General features: G+C 39.0%; 1 protein-coding gene across 2 annotated transcripts in view; it reads right to left on the reverse strand.

Annotated features, from left to right (window-relative positions):
* Positions 1 to 17757, reverse strand: part of LOC126297484 (uncharacterized) — a 338377-nt gene that overhangs the window by 82636 nt on the left and 237984 nt on the right. For both annotated transcript variants that reach the window (XM_049988365.1, XM_049988364.1), the window contains 2 exons: positions 13497 to 13703; positions 1097 to 2241 (listed from right to left, as the gene is read on the reverse strand). In XM_049988365.1, coding sequence (XP_049844322.1) covers positions 1097 to 2241; positions 13497 to 13703 — 1352 coding nt within the window. The remainder of the gene's footprint in view (positions 1 to 1096; positions 2242 to 13496; positions 13704 to 17757) is intronic.

Below are 17757 nucleotides of genomic sequence, written 5' to 3' on the forward strand. Positions count from 1 at the left end.
TATTTGGTTACAAAATGAACAATCAGAGATTTTGGTCATCACAGAAAATAGTTTCGTAGGGGCACACACAACAAACTTTGCCCATACCAAGACCTTTAACATGCTTCAAATTATTGTGATTTTATAACTGTAGAGATACTTGAAATCAATTCATCTTCCACAAATTTCTAAAGGGTATTGAGTGTGATTTGGAACTGCATTCTCAGAAGATAGCAAAGAGTGCAAAGTAAACCCAAAAGCTTTCCTGAGAATGCTGTAGTCTTAGGTTGCTGGTTTGAAGTCAAGCTTAACAACTCTTGGTCATGACAAATTCCGATCTAAAACATGGAGATTTGAGTTTCACTTTCAATTGGGTACCACTGTAGCAGCATTCAGTAGTAGTTATAGCTGTGGCTAACACTATTAGATTCATGGGACACATTTCTGTAATTGGATTCTATCCTGTGGCAATATGGGTAGTGTTAATAACTGCCAGAAGCTTGAGAAATAATTTTAGATTGACATGGTTACTCTGCTGAGAATATTTTGACATTGCCTCTCATTTTATGAAATTAGACAGACAAAAATTTGAAAACAATCAATGATGACACAAAATAATTGTAAAATGTTACCCAGAAATCTTAGGTACCAGTCTCTTACAAAATTTCAGACTTTTCCAAAATATATAATTTTGTAATTCCAAGAACTATATGATGGAGAATAACTAATAATAGTAAGTGGAAATGTAATGAAGATGAATCTGAAGTAAACAGTCTATGCACTCTAATCAAAAGTAAAATTGAAGTTTCTCTGGAAGCTGAGATTGATGGCATCAGAAATTTCCAACCAAGTTGTGTTGTTAGTTATGAAGTTGGTTAAAGTACACAGGAATCTTTTTTTATTCTTTGTTAAGTTGCTGAGAATAACCGTGAAGGCTATCAGACTAAACGTACAATTATTGCTAAGTAGAAGAAATATCAGTTTGAAAGTGTAAAACAGAAAGCAAAATTTATATATTTGTTTCCAGTGGAAAATAACCATTATTTAGAATTAATTACAAAGAATGACTCAAAATAACTATCTACATAAAAGAGAGAACGTACAGTAACAAACATACTTCTCTACTGAGCAAGTATCAGTACCACTCCTTGTTGAGATGAAGCTTGTCATAGCACTATCTGCACCATCTATGAGAAAATCATCTTTCGCAAAATCCTCTTCCACTTGAAGCTCTGCTTCCATGTCCATTTCCAATGTTTCCAATGTATGCATAAAGTCACCATCAAGTTTAGTGTTACCATTTTCTTCTGTGAACTCTGTTAAATCATCATCCCATTCCAAGTGCGCCATCAAGTCATCTTCACTTGCAGCAGTTGTTATACCTGTATTTTCATTTACTTTTATAGACTGACGATAGAGTAAATAATCTGCATCATTACATTTGGCACTTCCTTCCTCAATATTTATGCCAGTTTTGATATAGTTGCTAGCACTATTTAGTCCTTCTGATTCACTAACACACATATTTTTTGAATTACTAGGTGATTCACAAACTTCTGTACTTATTACATGATTTGGAGAATCCCACTCAAATGACTCAGCTGATCCAAAGCTTCCTTGTTTATTATCAGTATTTAGACATGCATCAGAAAGTTCAGAAGATGTGCTATTGTTTATAACAGTAAGGCTGTATAGTCCTGCAAAGCAGGCCCGTGCTCGCTGCTCTTTGACATTTTCTGCTTCCTCTTCAGGAAGAGCATCATTTATATCTTGATCACAAGTTGCTCCCCCTTTCATTAAGCTGGACATGCCAGGTAAATTTCTATTGCATTTAATTGTCTCAAAGTCTTCACTCATGTTGTCACAGTTACTTTTTATCTGGTTAATTACCTGCTGTATACCTTCAAAACGAACCATTGTACTTGTTCCCAAAGAAATTTCTGGTAAAGATAAATCTAAGCTAAGTTCTGAGCAGACACTATCCAATGACCCTTCACTTGGCATCCCCTTGGAGAATCCAAGTGAGTCATATGATTCATCTCTAATTAAATGAGGGGTATCTGTCACAGTTTCTCCACAAATTCTATCTGTATGCAATGGCATTTCATGACAGGCTTGACAATAAAAATCTTTATCTTCAGAAAAAGATATTAGCATTGGTTCTTCTTTTGACTTCAAAAGTTGTACTTGCATTGATTGGCATTTTCCTATTTCTCTTGAACTCGGTGTATCCTGAGGAATGTGACTTCCTACAACAGCAACCTGTAAGTAATAAAGAAAAATAAGGTATATTTAGGAAAAATTTAAAAACTACCTTTAATCTAATGACAAATATTTGGAAACCTAGAAATGAAACATTAATTATCAAGTGACTCTCAGTGGTAGAAATCTATGCTGGCTTGATTAAACTATTGTCAGTTATCCTTTCAATAAACTTTTTCTATTTAAAATCAGAACATGACATTAAAAACTAAATTTTATTAGGCTGGCATAAATTAGTTTGGTTTTTCTCATCAAATGTCCCCTTTGTTTAAACACTCGGAAAAAATAGCTTTGATTTTAAGATATGATATTTCTGCATTCCCTTTTTTTTTTGTCATTTGTGCTTAAACAAAAATCATTGAAAGCTTTGGAGGCAATGACATTTCATCTGATTTTGGCCATTTCTAAATGGTCATATTTTCCTTCATTACGATTGATGAAGACACTTACTTACCAAACCAACAGAAATATGGCACTACTAATAAAGCAGACAGTAAGATGATGACACCTCAAGCATCAAAACTGTGAACTTCATGTTTAAAGCAAAAAATGAAATGTGAAAGCCATTAAAAGTAAAATGCAGCCATTCAACTCATTCAGAATTCTAGTCCACAAGACACACTAGAAGTTAGGATGGAACAGGCACCAACAACAGGTTACATGTTGTTACAGTAAGAGAGGAAGCTGATGAGTAAAAATTTAGAAAGGACAAATTATCAATAAAGACATAAGTGAAAATGGTAGATAGCCATAGGAATCCTAATGAATACACAGATGTGAGAAAATCAGTTAATAGAATCTGAAGCATGAAAAAAGACATGAAATGGCAAACAATGTAAAACAATAGAAATGAAGAGCAAAAAGAGATACTGAATACACTTGACTACAGACAATTAAGCTGAGCACCAAATAGGGTAAACAAACAATGCCAATGAGAAATAAGAGGCATACAAAAAAAGATATGGGTATAAGTTGAAGCATAAGGTGGAGGGAATGCAAACAAGTGCTGAAAATAAACTTCAGACAAGTGAATATCTCAAGAGTTGAGAGCGGGAGAAAATATTTTTCATGGTTATTTTTGTACAAAAGTCACCCAAGTGCTTAAACTGTGTTACATGGTTTGTTCATTCAAAGAGTATTGTTCATCCATTCATTCTGGTTGAAAGCCAAGTGATCTTTATGCTAATACTGGTAGTTGAATGGGTCATGCCAAATTGACTACTGAATAGTTCTCACACATGAGATTTATAACATAGGAGCTTCAACAGAGTTGTTCTGTTTAATGAATTAAGTTAAATGGTGATGGAGGTGGTTTTACATCATGGCAATTCCTCTTCCCTAATTTCTGCTCCATTAACATACTTTTCTGTCTAAGTATAGCAGTGATTTCCCATAAATAAGATTTCAGTTTGTTACTCTCTACTATTAGTCCTGACATTAATATCTATGGCTATGACTCTCTCAACCCTTGTGCCCTGAGTGAATTTGTCATCTGTGACTTATTTTACTATTTACCAATCATTTTCGTTCCCTTTTTCTTGTACTGGCTTTTGAAAAGGAATCTTTAAGTAAAGAGAGCCTGAGTTTCTACTATTTTTCTTTCCTTTATATGTAGAAATCTACAAAAAGACATCTCAAAGTTTCCAAAGCTTCAACACTATTTGGTTCATTACTAAATGTTTTTAAGCATTTTCCAATCAATGTTCTTTTTATAGATGATGCAGCCCCATTAAATTCTTATGATATGATCATTTTATATCTGAAGTGGTTGGTTTTATGTCCCTTTGACTTGTCATCTCTGAGCTACAGAAAAGTAGCAATAATTTTGTAAATGTTGGTTTACATAAAAAATTTATATTACTTTTCAGTTTCCTTTCCATATCATGTGTATATCCTTTGGTTTTTTTGTACATATCAAAATCTCACTCTGCATAAAACCCATACAGTCTTTTTACTGTTATAAACAACACATACCATATGTCCAACTGTTTACTATTTGTACACACAATGTAGAAACTGCTAGGGTGGCATATCTTGTCCATTGCATTGATTCTTAAAGAGTTGCACTGTTAGAGATACACATATAATTTACTGTAAAAACCAAGTGTTTGAATGGTCCAATGTCTTATATATAAGGGCCTGTACTTAACAAATGGTAGCACACTGATCAGCCAGAATATTAATTTGGCCAACTGTATAGCTGTGCAGGTATTATAAACTTTATTTTTATGAGCACAGAGGTGATGTACTCAATGACATCTCAGATCTGTTTGGTACATGGCAAGTTATCTGGCAAAACTAGAATTCATCCTTATGCTCTCAAACTACTGCAGCATAATTCTTATTCTGTGGCATGGATAAGTGTCCTACTGAAAAATGACATATCTGATGGGAAAGACATCATATAAAAGATGCAAATGGTCAGCAATAATATCACATCTAAGCCACAATCAATTACAAGTACAAAGGCAGGGTCATCGAAGATGTTCAACAGTTAGATTTATTACTGACATTAGTGTACAACCAGAACAGAACCGACCTCCTGGATGGAGAGTGCAGCTATTCATTACAAACACTGAATACTTCAGAATGCTGCTACTTACACAGACATTAAATGTTCCACAATATACAAACATAATGAACATAAGATATTTCAAAAACCTTCCATAAATGATTAAATCTAAATATCAAATAATTCCTGGCAGTTGGGTTCAAATTGGCAATCTGCAGCACACCAGGCAACAACACTAACCATTACTTCACGCAGCATGCATCACAGGTTCATGGTATTCCTCCTTCTCCTCAAACAACTGTGAGTCACAGTTTCAGAAGATCTCACTGAAGCCAACTATGATAGCCTGGGTGAGATAGTCAGTGCAGACTATTACCATCAATTCCCATCTGTTGACTTAAGAGACCTCCCCAAGAGACTGATTCAAATCCTGTGGAATGGTGCTGCCACAGGTGGAATTGGTATCAGCTGCCGTGGAGGTAATTGCGACATAAAGCTCCCATCAGTGGCATTCCTTACAGTCACTCACATAGTGTCTAATGGCTCAGAAGAGACCTGGACAGCAGCACCTGAATCTTATTCTGCTTAAAGTCTTCACAGTTTTCACAAACACCACGTGCCTGGACATTGCAGCATCTTGAAAATACTTCAGGACAGCTGACCACAGATGGACTGGGATGATAAGCAACCATTTTCACCCTGCTCAATCATAGTTCCTCTTATAAAATACTCTATTAATTAATTGTAATTCTCCTTTGGTGAGTTCCTCCTTCTTCCATGCTTCTATGGTTTTCAGCAGTGTTGGCCCTTCCCTCTGTGTAGTAGCAATGCCATTTAAAGTAGCAATGATTGAGATTTCACCTGTGCTTCCGTGTGCTGCCAAACAATTCCTTGAAAAACAGTCACCATTGCCATTGTTGTGTTCCTGCACACGTTTGTATGTCATTGTGATATCATACCCATCAAGCTTCAGTGCCCATCCCACCAATCAAACCAACAGATCACTCAGGCTTGTCAGCCAGCATAGGGAATGGTGGTCTGTCACAATGAAGTATGGTCTGCAAGATAATATGGTCAGAACTTGTCGATGGATGAAAGAACTGTAAGGAGCTCTTTCTTCGTTGCAGAGTAGTACATCCCAGATTTGTAGAGTACTCTGGAAGCATAAGCTGTCACCTTTTCAGCACCTTTCTGAAGTTTTACCTAATCACAAAACCACTAGTGTCAGTGGGAAGTTTTGTCTTGGCGTTCTTGCCATATAATTCTAAAATTGGAGAAGATTTAAGAACTCCTTCAGCACAAGGAAACATCTTTCTTATACCCCATTCTAGGAAAATTTGGCATTTCTCTGCAGTAGATCTTGCAACGAATATACCTTACTACAGAAGATCTTTATAAAATACTGGTAGTGTGAGCACATTCTGAGAAATTGTGCCAAAAGGTCAAAAAATCTGTGACTTCTCTTATTTTCTTTGGATTGGGACTGACTCCATCATTATTCACAAGAGACCCCAAGAGTTTTATTTCTTGGTTGGTGAAGAGATTCAGGCAGATGTCTGCAGTCTGAACACACTTCAACGCAGTTGTAAGGTGGGCTAGATGTTCTTCAAAGTCTTTGAAAAACTGACAATGTCATCCACACAGCAAAGACATGTCATCCATTTAAGGTGTCAAAGCATGTTGCCCATCATATGTTCAGAGGTAGCTGGAATGTTACACAGTCCAAATGGCATAACTTTAAGCTCATATTTTAGTGATCAATCTCAATTTGTCAGCAGCCTGTCTACATGTTGATAGTGGAGAAATACTTTGCTCCTTTCAAGCAGACTAGGATGTCATCAATACACAGCAGTCAATAGACATCTTTTTTCATGATTTTGTTCAGTTGTTGGTAGGGCACAAAGACGCCATGTGCTGTCCTTCACAAGGATCACAGGAGAGGACCAAGGATTCTCTGAAGGTTCAATGATGTAATTTTGCAGCATCTTCTCCACTTCCTCCATGCTTGTCCATTGTTCAATGCTGACATTCTGTATAATTGCAGGCTAATTCATGGTTAATTCCCAGTGTTGTGTTTTGCCATAGGCCACTTGGTCTGTGTTTTCTCCACTCTGGATTTGAAAGCATCTGAAAATTGATGCAGAATGGTTATCACTCACCAACATTGCTCCTCAGTCAGGCCAGATCCTATTGGCAGTTCAAAAGTAGCTTACGCCCCTGCATTGTTTGTGATGGTAATGTAGCATGATTCTTCACCAATGATGCTAAGGTGCCCTGACTGAACTTATTTTGATATCCCTACACACATCCTTTAGGGATGAATTGTGTGTGCTCATGATAATTAATGATCCAAAGTTCTTCTTGACCACCTACAATGCTTATGATCATTACTGGCATGTAGCTTTCTTTTGTGAGCCCAAGTTGCCTTTAGTACTTGACAATAGCTTCACAATTGAACTGAGTATCTTGATTGATGACTGGAACTCAGCTTACTGTTGATAGTTGGATAACAATGTCTTCAACAGGAAACAACCATCCAGAACAACCTTTGCTATTTATGCTTGTTGGAATGACTTCTTCAATCTGGAACTCTGATCTCCCACAATCTATGACTGTCTATGATACCTGCAAGAAGCCTCAGCTGAGAATAACATTATGACTACATTCTGATAAAATGGAAAATTTTAAGGGTTGTCTTCTGACAATGGAAGTTATTTTCACAATACATGTACCTGGCAGCTGGATGTATTTCCCATTTGGGACTTTCATCACAATTGCTTTTGAATCACAGAACACAGTCTTCTTTAGCTGGTGAAAATAAGCACCCAACATTACAGGAAAAAAAGCCTGAGTCAAACAGTACCCTGACAGATTGGCCATTGAAGGTCACACCAATGAGATTCCCTGACATCTTAGTGATTTTTGATCCACGGAGAATTTGTGTCTGGGGCAGTCTCACCTCCAAAGACAGTCGCCTCACTTTGTTTTCCAGAAGTCAGTGGTTAGGTGAATGGCTGGTACCTCTATACAGGGGTGAGGAAGGCTATCATATGTTTGGCAGTATCCTCTTCCAGGGTATGGTGATGGACTTCATCCCACAAGTCAGTTACAATCAACTGCAGCTGATTTGTGTAAATAGGACTGTTGTGATGGTGGCATAGTAGACACTGCAAACTCAACTTCCTTCTCTGCAGTACCATACAATGTGTCATGGGCATCTGCACTGAAAATACACTCACAAGTTGTCCTCTGTCTTCCAAATGTCTGTTCTTTTGCTGGGCATTATACTTGGTGTAGAAGTTGGTTGTACCTGTATCAGACAGATACTGGATTGTCATTTAATGATTGTGGCATTAGTCTGAGTTGAGCAAGTCCATTCTTCCTGCCACATATGGGTGGTGGCAAAGATTGGTGATAAAGACTGATAAAACACTTCTTTAACATTCTCTAATACCTCCTGACCAATTGGGTCAAAAGGTACTGGATCAAGAAATAGTGGGACCAATATCCAGCATCTCCAAGAATTTAATGTCTAAATCACAGTCAATTCTAAATCCAAAGCCATGGTCTTCAATGAACACTTAGTACTGAAAGTACATTTATTACTGACACCAATGTACAGTCTAAACAGAACTGACTTTCTGGATGGAGAGTGCAGCTATTGATACAAACATTGAAGACTATTGAATGCTGCTAATTGTTAAAATATTGAATATTCCATAATATACTAACATTATGGTCATAAGACATTTCAAGAAACTTCCAGAAATGATAAATTCTAAACAACAAATAATTGGTGAGGTCAGGTTTGAATGGGTGGCCAGCAGTGCACCAGCCAGTGATGCTAAGCACTACACTACACAACACTACACTGCATGCAGCACAGCTCACAACAATAACATTGTCCCAATGTGGACACATTTACTCTTACGTGAATTTTGTACAAGGCAATCTATATACACAACCAAAGGGGCTTACTCTGGTTTATGTACAACAAGAGATATATACAGGAGTCTCCTTTGTATTCCCAAAGCATAATACAATGCACATTGTATCAAAGTTCTGTCTATGACCAACAGACCCATGAAATGAAAACCTGAGCCAAGCTGATGGTGAACTCGCCACGGTCTCCAAGGCAGCAACCACTAGGGGAGAAGACATAGGCAGTTCAAGGTCCAGAATAGTTGTCACTAAGAATATTGGTGGGTTGATTTCCATGGTTGGTTGGTTGGTTTTGGGGGAAGAGACCAAACAACGAGGTCATCGGTCTCATCGGATTAGGGAAGGAAGTCGGCCATGCCCTTTCAGAGGAACCATCCTGGCATTTGCCTGGAGCGATTTAGGGAAATCACGGAAAACCTAAATCAGGATGGCCGGACGTGGGATTGAACTGTCGTCCTCCCAAATGTGAGTCCAGTGTGCTAACCACTCCACCACCTCACTCGGTTTGATGTCCATGGGCATCATTGTGGAAGGCCAAGGCAGGATGAGGCTTGATGGAAAATGCATAAGTCACCACAGGACTAGAGGGTCTGCCAGGGTTGGAGAAGCAGGAGGCTACTGACCAGGATGGCAGAGGCAAAATTGACTCCAATGGCGCAGGAAAAGTTCATGGGCAGAGGTCACCATATACATCATGGATGAATGGCAAATGGAGATCATCCTGTGGATCCAGGCTGAGTGGTACCTGAACTGATAAGCACACTCCGGGGTTCCCAATCAGAAGGGGGGGGGGGGGGGAGAGAGAGAGAGAGAGAGAGAGAGAGAGAGAGAGAGAGAGAGAGAGAGAGAGAGAGAGAGAGAGAGAGATATTAGTGATACACTTTTACTAATGAACCACTCAGTACATTTAATCCATTGCCTTCTAGTAAAGATAAATCTTTTCATTTGTTATTTTTACGCCACACACAAACATAATAATTCATACTAAAAGACTGTCATTCTACACTTTTATTTTTGCACATTTGAATTTTGTTGTAAGAAATACGCACTGAAAAGTTCAAAAGCACTCAGAAATATTAAAAACTTAATTGAAGACTCACAAGCAATAATATATTGTTCATTACCAAGGATTGCCTTTCTTTATTTAAGTAATGTAGGCAAATTCACTGAAAGTAATGTATTTAAAGAGAAATACTTAAAAACAAGAATGTAAACAAAGTTGCATAAATCTTCTAGCCTATAAAGTTTGACAGCAAAATTGAATTAAATAAAAAGGCCACTATTTTCTGAAAATGACATTAAAACTTCAGAAAACCCACACATAAATTTCAACTAATTTATAATTTGAAATTTATAAAACATCCCAGAAGATTATTTTTCTGAATGTTCTGGCACATAATTGGAAGTTACATACTTGAAGAAGAATATAATAAGACCAATTCCAAGGAAAGCAGGTGCTGACAGGTGTGAATATTACTGAACTATCAGTTTAATAAGTCATAGTTGCAAAATACTAACATGAATTCTTTACAGAAGACTGGAAAAACTGATAGAAGCTGACCTGAGGGAAGATCAGTTTGGACTCTGGAGAAATGCAGGAACACACAAAGCAGTACTGACTCTACAAGTGTCCGAGCGGTTCTAGGCACTACAGTCTGGAACCGCGCGACCGCTACGGTCGCAGATTCGAATTGTGCCTCGGGCATGGTTGTGTGTGATGTCCTTAGGTTAGTTAGGTTTAAGTAGTTCTAAGTTCTAGGGGACTGATGACCTCCAAAGTTAGGTCCCATAGTGCTCAGAGCCATTTTGACTCTACAACTTATCTTGGAATGTAGGTTAAGGAAAGGCAAACCTTCATTTATAGCATTTGTATACTTAGAGAAAGATTTTGACAATGTTGACTGTAAAACTCTCTTGAACTTCTGAAGGTAGTGGGGGTAAAATTCCAGGTGCAAAAGGCTATTTACAACTTGTACAGAAACCAGATGGCAGCCATGAGTTGAGGGGCATAAAAGGAATGCTGTGGTTGAGAAGGGAGTGAGACATGGTTTTAGCCTATCCCTGACATTAATAACCGACAATGGTTGAAGAAGAGGGGATATAAAAAGCAGACTGGCAATGATAAGGAAAGAATTTCTGAAGAAAAAAAATTTGGTAACATCAAATCAATCAACATCAATTAAGTGTCAGAAATTCTTTACTGAAAGTGTTTGTGTGGAGTGTAGCCATGTATGGAAATGAAACATGGATGATACACAGTTATACAAGAAGAGAATATAAGCTTTTAAAATGTGGCACTTCAGAGGAATGATAAATATTAGGGGGGTATATTGTGTATCTAATGAGGAGGTACTAAATAAAATTGGGAAGAAAAGAAATTTATGGCATAACCTGACTAAAAGAAGAGATCTTACTCTGAGACACCAAGAGATCACCAAATTAGTACTACTGGGAAGTATGGAGGGTTAAAATTGTAGAGAAAGACCACAAGATGAATACTGTAAACAGATTCAGAAGGAAGTTGCAGTAGCTATTTGGAGATGAAAAAGTTTGCACAATATAGAGTAGCATGGAGAGCTGCATCAAACCAGTCTTTGGACTGAAGACCAAGACAACAACAACAACAACAACAACAACAACAACAACCAGAGTTTGCTTAAAGCATGCCATAAGTCAGCTCTTTATCTCATTTTTTATAAGGCATTAATACGCATAAGAAGCAGCAACTGTTATTTCAAGTTTTCTCTGGCACTTTCTTTGTGAACAGTTCATTTGTAATTCAAATTTTTTGTCAACATATTTTTGGATTAATATATCATAACTAACCATGAACTAAAGAATCACACTAAATTTCAGTCTACACTGAGAATGAACCAATATGTTTAATATTATTACTGCCAAAACATACAATCATCTCCTAGACAACTAATGCCATTGAAATGCAAGTAATTTCATGAATTACATACAACAAATTTATTGTAAACATACTTGTAAAACAGAACATTAGTGATATTTGCTGTGGTTACAGGGAACAACAATCAAGTTTAACTGAATGATGTCATCTAGATACTTACAGTGTGTCAGTTGCTATTACCGTAGGCAAAGCAGGGGTAATCTTTAAAGCCTGGAAAGGAAAGATTGTTGATAGCAAGGTGGCCACTTGAAATGTGTGCCTTTGCATCACAGCAAGTTCAAGAGGTAAGAGAGTTCTGACATGTCTACATGGATGAGTCTGTCTAGCTCTGTTTTGAGCAAAGGGCAGCAGGTGAGCTTTGAAAAAATGTGGGGGGCAGCTGTCACTTTAAGAGTTCCATGATCTTCGCAACCAATTGAGGGATTGCCTTCCATAATCCAAGTGAGAAGATTTGAGTACATCTATCACAGAAAGTCTTTAAGGCAGCACGGAGCCCTTTGGATTGAATGGTGTGCACTGTTTGCTGAACTGTAAATCCAAGAGTGCTGAAAGAGTCTATCCAAAAAACATTGTCCACTTTGTGGTAGGCAGCCATCAGAAAATTTATGGAACAAGTAACTTGGCAGTAAGTAAATAAAAATAGAAACTTTTCTAGCAAAGGCACACAATGATATCAATTGGCGCAAAGATTTGTCTCAGCTGTGTGCAAAGGCAGCAATGCTAAACTTAAGTAATTAGATTGGTTTAGCATAGGAGAACCAGTGTCCAAGAGTAACCTCACAGGGCGTTTGCCAGTGAACACATCTAGTAAAAATTTCTGGGTTGCATTCTGAAAAGTCTGCACTTCCATAGATTGATCACTTGATCACTTACTTGGTTCACTTCCGAGGGTTGGGACATATTTTCAGCACAGCTGCTAAAACATACCCACATACGCCTTTTTACTGCACCTGCTGCATGTTGCATGCCGATGGGACACTCACTGGCAGTGGAGGGGGGGGGGGGAAGGGGGGGGGGGGGGTTGGAAACAATATTTACAGCCTGGGAATGATGTTGCTGCTGATGCAGCTCATTGCCATTGATACAGTTGTTTGCAGAGTTATCTGAACTGCAGAGCAGGTGATGGTTCTGCCAGAGCTACCAAGACACCAGAGAGCTGTCTGCTGTAATGTCTTCTTCTATCTTAATTAAACTTTGGACCGTGTAGGAAATTTTGTGGGCTCTAGCTGTTTGAATTAATTCAGTCACAGAAGAATCCAGTTTCCTCAACAGTGGTTTCTCATTTCTGAGTTGGGATTAAGACACCCTATTACATACTTGATTAAAGATTCTGCACAATTCTGTCTCAACAAATATTTGAAACTGCATTGTTATGGCAGGAAGCGAATATTCAGTGAGTCTAGCTGTTCTGTTACTCCTGTCCCTAACATACAGGTAATCATGATTTGTCCTCTGTCAAAGTCACTTTAGCAAGCCAATTTCAACCATTCTTAACATGGTAACATGGAACTGACCAAAAGATTCCTATGTCTCACCAGAACCTACTATGTATCTACTATATGCCTTAGAGGTGGCCGGCCGGAGTGGCCGAGCGGTTCTAGGCACTACAGTCTGGAGCCGCACGACCGCTACGGTTGCAGGTTCGAATCCTGCCTCGGGCATGGATGTATGTGTTGTCCTTAGGTTAGTTAGGTTGAAGTAGTTCTAAGTTCTAGGGGACTGATGACCTCAGTAGTTAAGTCCCATAGTGCTCAGAGCCATTTGAACCATTTTGAACCTTAGAGCTGACTTAGGGATACTTGTGTACACATCAAAGAGATTGTCATAATATCCTGGCTCATCAGTGTAAGTATAAAATTAAGAATATGAAGTGAATGAAAGAAGTACCTGATGTCCTGATGCAATATTCATCATATCACTTAGTTTCCTTAATAGCCATGTGGTTGGCTTCTGCTGTGGAGCTGAAGTCATATGGCTAGGACACCTCCACCTGAGTCGTGGATGTCGATGCCTGCTTGAACATGGTGCCTTGTGATGAACAGGGCAGTGTCTGACACATTGGCACAGTTTACTTGGATCTGTGTCTGCCTCACTCTAGGACAGCAACATAATAATTGTAATTGAAATTGAAATTTGGATTGACATAATGGAGGTGCATTATCCTCCATATCTATGACTTATGAGATGGAACAGAAATAAGCTACATTACAAATGTACAAAATATAAATGCACAAGAGTTCTTCAACTAATGTTAATACAGAACAGACAAATTTACTTGCATATGTAATCTCTTCATATACTCTTAAGACACCTAAATATGGAACCTGTCTTTGGCAGGGACAAGACAAAATTTCCAATACAAGTAACAGTTAGAATTGTTATTGTTTAATGTACATTACTGGATAGAAAAAAAGCAACAAATCAACATCAAAAAGTACAATAGCTGTTGAGCTCTGTCTAAAGAATCCATCTGATAGTATACTAAATTCAGAAAAAGTGAAATAAAAAGTCACAACTCCCACTAGATATTACACAAACACTCAGAAGGAGCTGTTTAGTAAAATATGTAGATCTAATTTTATTTTAGACTTAATGTTACATTTCTGAAAGTGACTGAGAATTATAACACAGTCTAACTCAATTTATTTATTTGCAATTCATATGTATGTCTTATGAAATAGTTTGTTACCACAGGTGTAGTAGTATATAATATTCATTCATCCTTCCTCATCATCATCATCATCATCATCTTCTTCTTCTTCTTCTTCTTCTTCTTCTTCTTCTTCACATATTATTGTGTAGTCCATTTCACAGCTGTGGTATATGTCATCATACCACATCCCTCCTTACCTTTCTATACCAGCCTGAGTAGTCTGAAGAAGAGCATCACTTATACAGGTAAATCACCATCAAAACTGACACTAACTATCAGTACCGGTAGAAAGGAATATGTATGTCATATGTACATTGTCTGACCAAAAGTATCTGGACACTCCTGTGTAAAATAGACTTGACCACTAGATCATACAAGATGTAGACCCACCAGCATCAAAGGAGGTAGGCAGTATTTTGTCATCAGTAGACAAACAGTAACAGCAGATAGGGTTGGTCAAAATAGCCCATTTACATCAGTTGTGAACTAGTCATTGTATGCCACCTGGGTAACAAATCCATCAGGACTGAGCAAGGTGGTGCAGTGGTTAGCACACTGAACTCGCGTTCAGGAGAACAACAGTTCAATCTTGCATCCGGCCATCCAGATTTAGATTTTCCATGATGTCCCTAAATCACTTCAGGCAAATGGTGGGATGGTTTCTTTCAAAGAGCATGGCTGATTTCCTCCCCCATCCTTCCCTCATCTGATGGGACCAATTACCTCACTGTTTAGTCCTCTCCCCCAAATCAACCGACCAATCAAATTCATCAGGGACTATTCAGCTCTTCTAAGGCTCCCCAAGTTGACTGTTGATGATGTGATTATAAAGTCAAAATATGAGGTAACTACCATGACTAAACCAAGACCACACACATCTCATGTACTGATGGACAGAGACTGTCAGACATTGTGGAGGGCAGTTGTAAAATATCACATGAAATCAGCAGAAGGAATCATGTGTTCCAAAGTGATACCAGCAGTACATCAAGCACAATGGCTGTGTGTAGAGATTTAGAAAGGGTGCAATGGTCAAGCAGCTGTTCAGAAGCCACACATTTCTGTAATCAGTGCTAAGTGACACTTGAGATGGTGTGAAGAGTGATGTCACTGGACAATGAAGGACTTTAAATGATGGGTTTGGAGTGGTGGTTCATGCAACTGTGCTCTACCCTGTGACAATTGATGTTTGGGCTTGGCTTGGTGAATACCTGGAGAGCAGAGGGTGGGCTTATTGGTAGTTGGGAGCTCCAATGTTAGGCGCATAATGGGGCCCCTTAAGGATATGGCGGCTAAGGCGGGGAAGAAATCCAGTGTGCACTCTGTGTGCATTCCGGGAGGAGTCATTCCTGATGTGGAAAGCGTCCTTCCGGTTGCCATGAAGAGCACAGGGTGCGGCCAGCTGCAGGTGGTGGCACATGTCGGCACTAATGACATGTGTCGCTTTGGATCTGAGGAAATTCTCTCTGGATTCCAGCAGCTATCTGATTTGGTGAAGGCTGCCAGTCTTGCTTACGAGATGAAGGCAGAGCTCACCATCTGCAGCATCACCGACAGAACTGACTGCAGACCTTTGGTGCAGAGCCGGGTGGAGGGTCTAAATCAGAGGCTCGGATGGTTTTGCGACCGTGTTGGCTGCAGATTCCTTGACTTGCGCCATAGGGTGGTGGGGTTTCGGGTTCCGCTGAATAGATCAGGAATTCACTACACTCAGCTGGCGGCTACACGGGTAGCGGAGGCTGTGTGGCGTGGACAGGGCGGTTTTTTAGGTTAGAAGGCCTCAGGAAAGTACGGGGTGGGCTGCAATCTCAAAGGGTGCATGGTTAATACAGGATGTGCTTGGATCAAGGAACAGTCGGAATTGTAGTTGTAAATAGTTGTAGTTGTGCTGGGAAAGTCCCTGAGCTTCAAGTGCTAATAGAAAGCACAGAAGCTGAAATAGTTATAGGTACAAAAAGCTGGCTAAAGCCTGAAATAAGTTCTGCAGAATTTTTTACAAAATCTCAGACGGTGTTCAGGAAAGATAGATTAGGCAGAATTGGTGGTGGAGTGTTTGTGTCTGTCAGTAGTGGTTTATCTTGTAGTGAAGTAGAAGTAGATACTCCGTGTGAATTGGTATGGGTGGAGGTTATACTTACAGCCAAACTAAGTTAATAATTGGCTCCTTCTACCGACCCCCAGACTCTGATGATATAGTTGCGGAACAGTTCAGAGAAAATTTGAGTCTCGTAACAAATAAATACCCCACTCATACGGTTATAGTTGGTGGGGACTTCAACCTTCCCTCGATATGTTGGCAAAAATACTTGTTCATAACCAGTGGTAGGCAGAAAACATCCTCCGAGATTGTCCTAAATGCTTTCTCCGAAAATTATTTCGAGCAGTTAGTCCACGAACCCACACGAATTGTAAATGGTTGCAAAAACATACTTGACCTCTTAGCCACAAACAATCCAGAGCTGATAGAGAACATCATGACTGATACAGGGATTAGTGATCACAAGGTCGTTGTAGCTAGGCTCAATACCGTTTCTTCCAAATCCACCAAAAACAAACGCAAAATAATTTTATTTAAAAAAGCGGATAAAGTGTCACTAGAAGCCTTCCTAAGAGACCATCTCCATTCCTTCCGAACTGACCATGCAAATGTAGATGATATGTGGCACAAATTCAAAGATATAGGAGCAACAGCAATTGAGAGATTCATACCTCATAAATTGGTAAGAGATGGAACGGATCCCCCATGGTCAACAAAACAGGTCCAAATGCTGTTGCAGAGGCAACGGAAAAAGCATGTGAAGTTCAGAAGAACGCGAAATCCTGAAGATTGGCTAAATTTTACAGACGCGTGAAATTTGGCACGGACTTCAATACGAGATGCCTTTAATAGGTTCCACAATGAAACATTGTCTCGAAATTTGGTAGAAAATCCGAAGAAATTCTGGTCGTATGTAAAGTACACAAGTGGCAAGATGCAGTCAATACCTTCGCTGCGCAGTGCCGATGGTACTGTTACCGACGACTGTGCCGCTAAAGCGGAGTTATTGAACGCAGTTTTCCGAAATTCCTTCACCAATTAAGATGAATGGAATATTCCAGAATTTGAAACACAAACAGCTGCTAGTATGAGCTTCTTAGAAGTCGATACCTTAGGGGTTGCAAAGCAACTCAAATCGCTTGATACGGGCAAGTCTTCAGGTCCAGATTGTATACCGATTAGGTTCCTTTCAGATTACGCTGATACAATAGCTCCCTACTTAGCACTCATATACAACTGCTCGCTCACCAGTAGATCTGTACCTACAGATTGGAAAATTGCGCAGGTCACACCAGTGTTTAAGAAGGGTAGTAGGAGTAATCCATCTAACTACAGACCTATATCATTGACGTCAGTTTGCAGTAGGGTTTTGGTGCATATACTGTATTCAAACATTATGAATCACCTCAAAGGGAATGATCTATTGATACATAATCAGCATGGTTTCAGAAAACATC

Source organism: Schistocerca gregaria, chromosome X, assembly GCF_023897955.1.
Source record: "Schistocerca gregaria isolate iqSchGreg1 chromosome X, iqSchGreg1.2, whole genome shotgun sequence".
Lineage (NCBI taxonomy): Eukaryota > Metazoa > Arthropoda > Insecta > Orthoptera > Acrididae > Schistocerca > Schistocerca gregaria.